Source organism: Cyprinodon variegatus, unplaced genomic scaffold, assembly GCF_000732505.1.
Source record: "Cyprinodon variegatus isolate N-32 unplaced genomic scaffold, C_variegatus-1.0 Scaffold1125, whole genome shotgun sequence".
NCBI lineage: Eukaryota > Metazoa > Chordata > Actinopteri > Cyprinodontiformes > Cyprinodontidae > Cyprinodon > Cyprinodon variegatus.
Window position 1 is genome coordinate 93,693 of NW_015151578.1, and position 2,358 is coordinate 96,050.

A 2,358-nucleotide genomic window follows, 5' to 3' on the forward strand; every position below is an offset into this window, starting at 1 on the left:
GATCAGATCCTTCCTGGGTCCTTGGAGCTAGAAGCTGACTATGTTTTGACTGATCCTAAATGTTCTTCATCTCCTTCTGTCTCCAGAGTCCTATAAAGGCCATTTCGGTCCGGTCCACTGTGTGCGCTTCAGCCCTGACGGGGAGCTGTACGCCAGCGGCTCAGAGGACGGGACGCTACGCCTGTGGCAGACGGCGGTGGGGAAGACCTACGGCCTGTGGAAGTGCGTCCTTCCTGGTAGGTCCCTTCCTGACCGGCAGTCCTGCTGCCTCCATTCCAGATTCTTTCATACATTTAAGGAAACCTTCGTTGGTGTTTCTGGGGACGGTGGTTCCTGTTAGAAGAGCAGGTTCTGGTCTGAAGGTTTGTGTTCGCTCAGCTGGGCAGCTTCAAACGGCGGCGAACGAACTGGATGGAGAGCAGAGGAGGAGATCAGGGATCAACGGTGCTGATAATCCAACACCATACTGATTCCTTCCTCTCCGCCATTTTTCATCCTGCAGCCATTTTCCTTTCAAGGCAGGAATATCTCTGCTTCCCGGCCAAAACGGTGTTTACTGTTTGAAAAACTGAACTTTATTTCCTAAATTAGAGCCCTGGAGGATTGAAACTGAGAGAAATAGAAATAAATCTCTTCAAAGTTTATCTTTTATATTTAAAAAACCTCAAATAAATATGGATGAAATAAATGGAGAGGAACTATGAAGTTCAAATAACACNATCTCTTCAAAGTTTATCTTTTATATTTAAAAAACCTCAAATAAATATGGATGAAATAAATGGAGAGGAACTATGAAGTTCAAATAACACTGGAATATTTAAAAAAAAAAAGAGATTTATTTAAATGTTTTCATCATTTGCTAAATTACTTATTGCAGTTTGAATTTGGCTCCCCCAGTGGACAAACGCTGTATTGTTTCACCTGAAGGAAGGCAGCCTTTCCCACAGGGAGCAGAGCGTAGAGGGTAACTCCCTGATCTGGTCGCCTGTCGTCGTTTTGGACTCCTGTTTCCAGGGGCTGTTTAAAAGATAAATGGTGATGAGGCGATTAATTAATGGTGAAAAAATGTTATACAACCATGATTAAAATAAGAAGTTAGTGTTGGTTCAATCATAAATTAGTTTTGTTTTTATTTCTGCCCTCCTTTAGAGTGACCTATAACCTCAGTGTGACTTCCTGTTTGGTCCAACAGAAGCTTGGTCTCAGTCAGTCATTCGATTGGCGTGTGTTTACAGTGCTGCTGCGTTCTCTCAGTGATGTCACCGCAGATGGAGGGCCAGAAGCTGAGTAGCCGTCAATTAGGATAAATGCCATTTACTGCTGCTCTAGTTTTTCTAATGTCCCTGTCACACCTTGATGATTTATACCAGCGTACGCCTGATTTACAAATAATCTGGCTAGAACGCTGGCATACGTTGGATAATTAAGCCGGGCATACACTGAAACTGTACGACGAAACCGCAGAGTTTAAAATTTCATTCACGGTCTGAATTTCAAACATGTTTGATTTTCTCAAACCTTAATATTCCTGATGTATACTGTACCCCCTGTATACTACACCATCATGCTGATTGAAAAAAGGCAGAAAATCATAGTGTTAGCCCAGCTTTATCGGTACGTTTTAAGCACTGTGAAATACGCTGCAGCAAACTGTCACACGTCAACATACGGCAAGAAATTTTCTCTAAATTTCCCGCCATATTCCAGCGTATTCTCATCCATGGTCCATCAGTTCCAGGTCATCAGGTCATCAGGTGATCTGATGGTTGTCATCCGTTCAGTGTCAGTTCCTCATAAGTCGTGGCGTCTAGCTTATCCTAAACTTCTGCGTAGCTTATCCAGAACTTTTCTCCAACGCATATCAATGTATCTGACTTGTTCCAGACGTGCGCTGAACATGTTTCTGGACTCGTTATGAATACTCTATGTATACGCCCAAAATAGGAACAATCCATAAAAAGTTGAGTGTATGCCAGCGTTTTTAGGAGAATCTGGGACGTCAGGCAGATGCAAAATAAATTAGCCAGGTGGAACAGGGGCTTTAACAGGGAAAATGAAAAGCTTTATTACTGGGAGCATTTTACTTCATTAGCTTGAAAGATGTAAGAAGCTCCCAGAACTTTGGAGGAAATAAGTGGAGTTTAATTTTAATCTGTGTTGAGGAGTCAGCTGCTGATTTGTAGCTTCTCTTTTTATAAAGTCAACTGTTATTGACTGATTGGTTTACTACCTCTGCACAGCCTCGGAGCGTTAGCTTAGCCTTTACTACCTCTGCACAGCCTCGGAGCGTTAGCTTAGCCTTTACTACCTCTGCACAGCCTCGGAGCGTTAGCTTAGCCTTTACTACCTCTGCACAGC

At 42.9% G+C, this 2,358-nt stretch overlaps 1 protein-coding gene across 1 annotated transcript in view; it reads left to right on the forward strand.

The window, feature by feature from the left end:
- The window catches only part of strap (serine/threonine kinase receptor associated protein), a 13,102-nt gene that overhangs the window by 8,020 nt on the left and 2,724 nt on the right, over nucleotides 1-2,358 (forward strand). Inside the window, exon 5 of the mRNA XM_015400619.1 lies at nucleotides 87-236. Within this exon, the coding sequence (XP_015256105.1) occupies nucleotides 87-236 (150 nt within the window). The remainder of the gene's footprint in view (nucleotides 1-86; nucleotides 237-2,358) is intronic.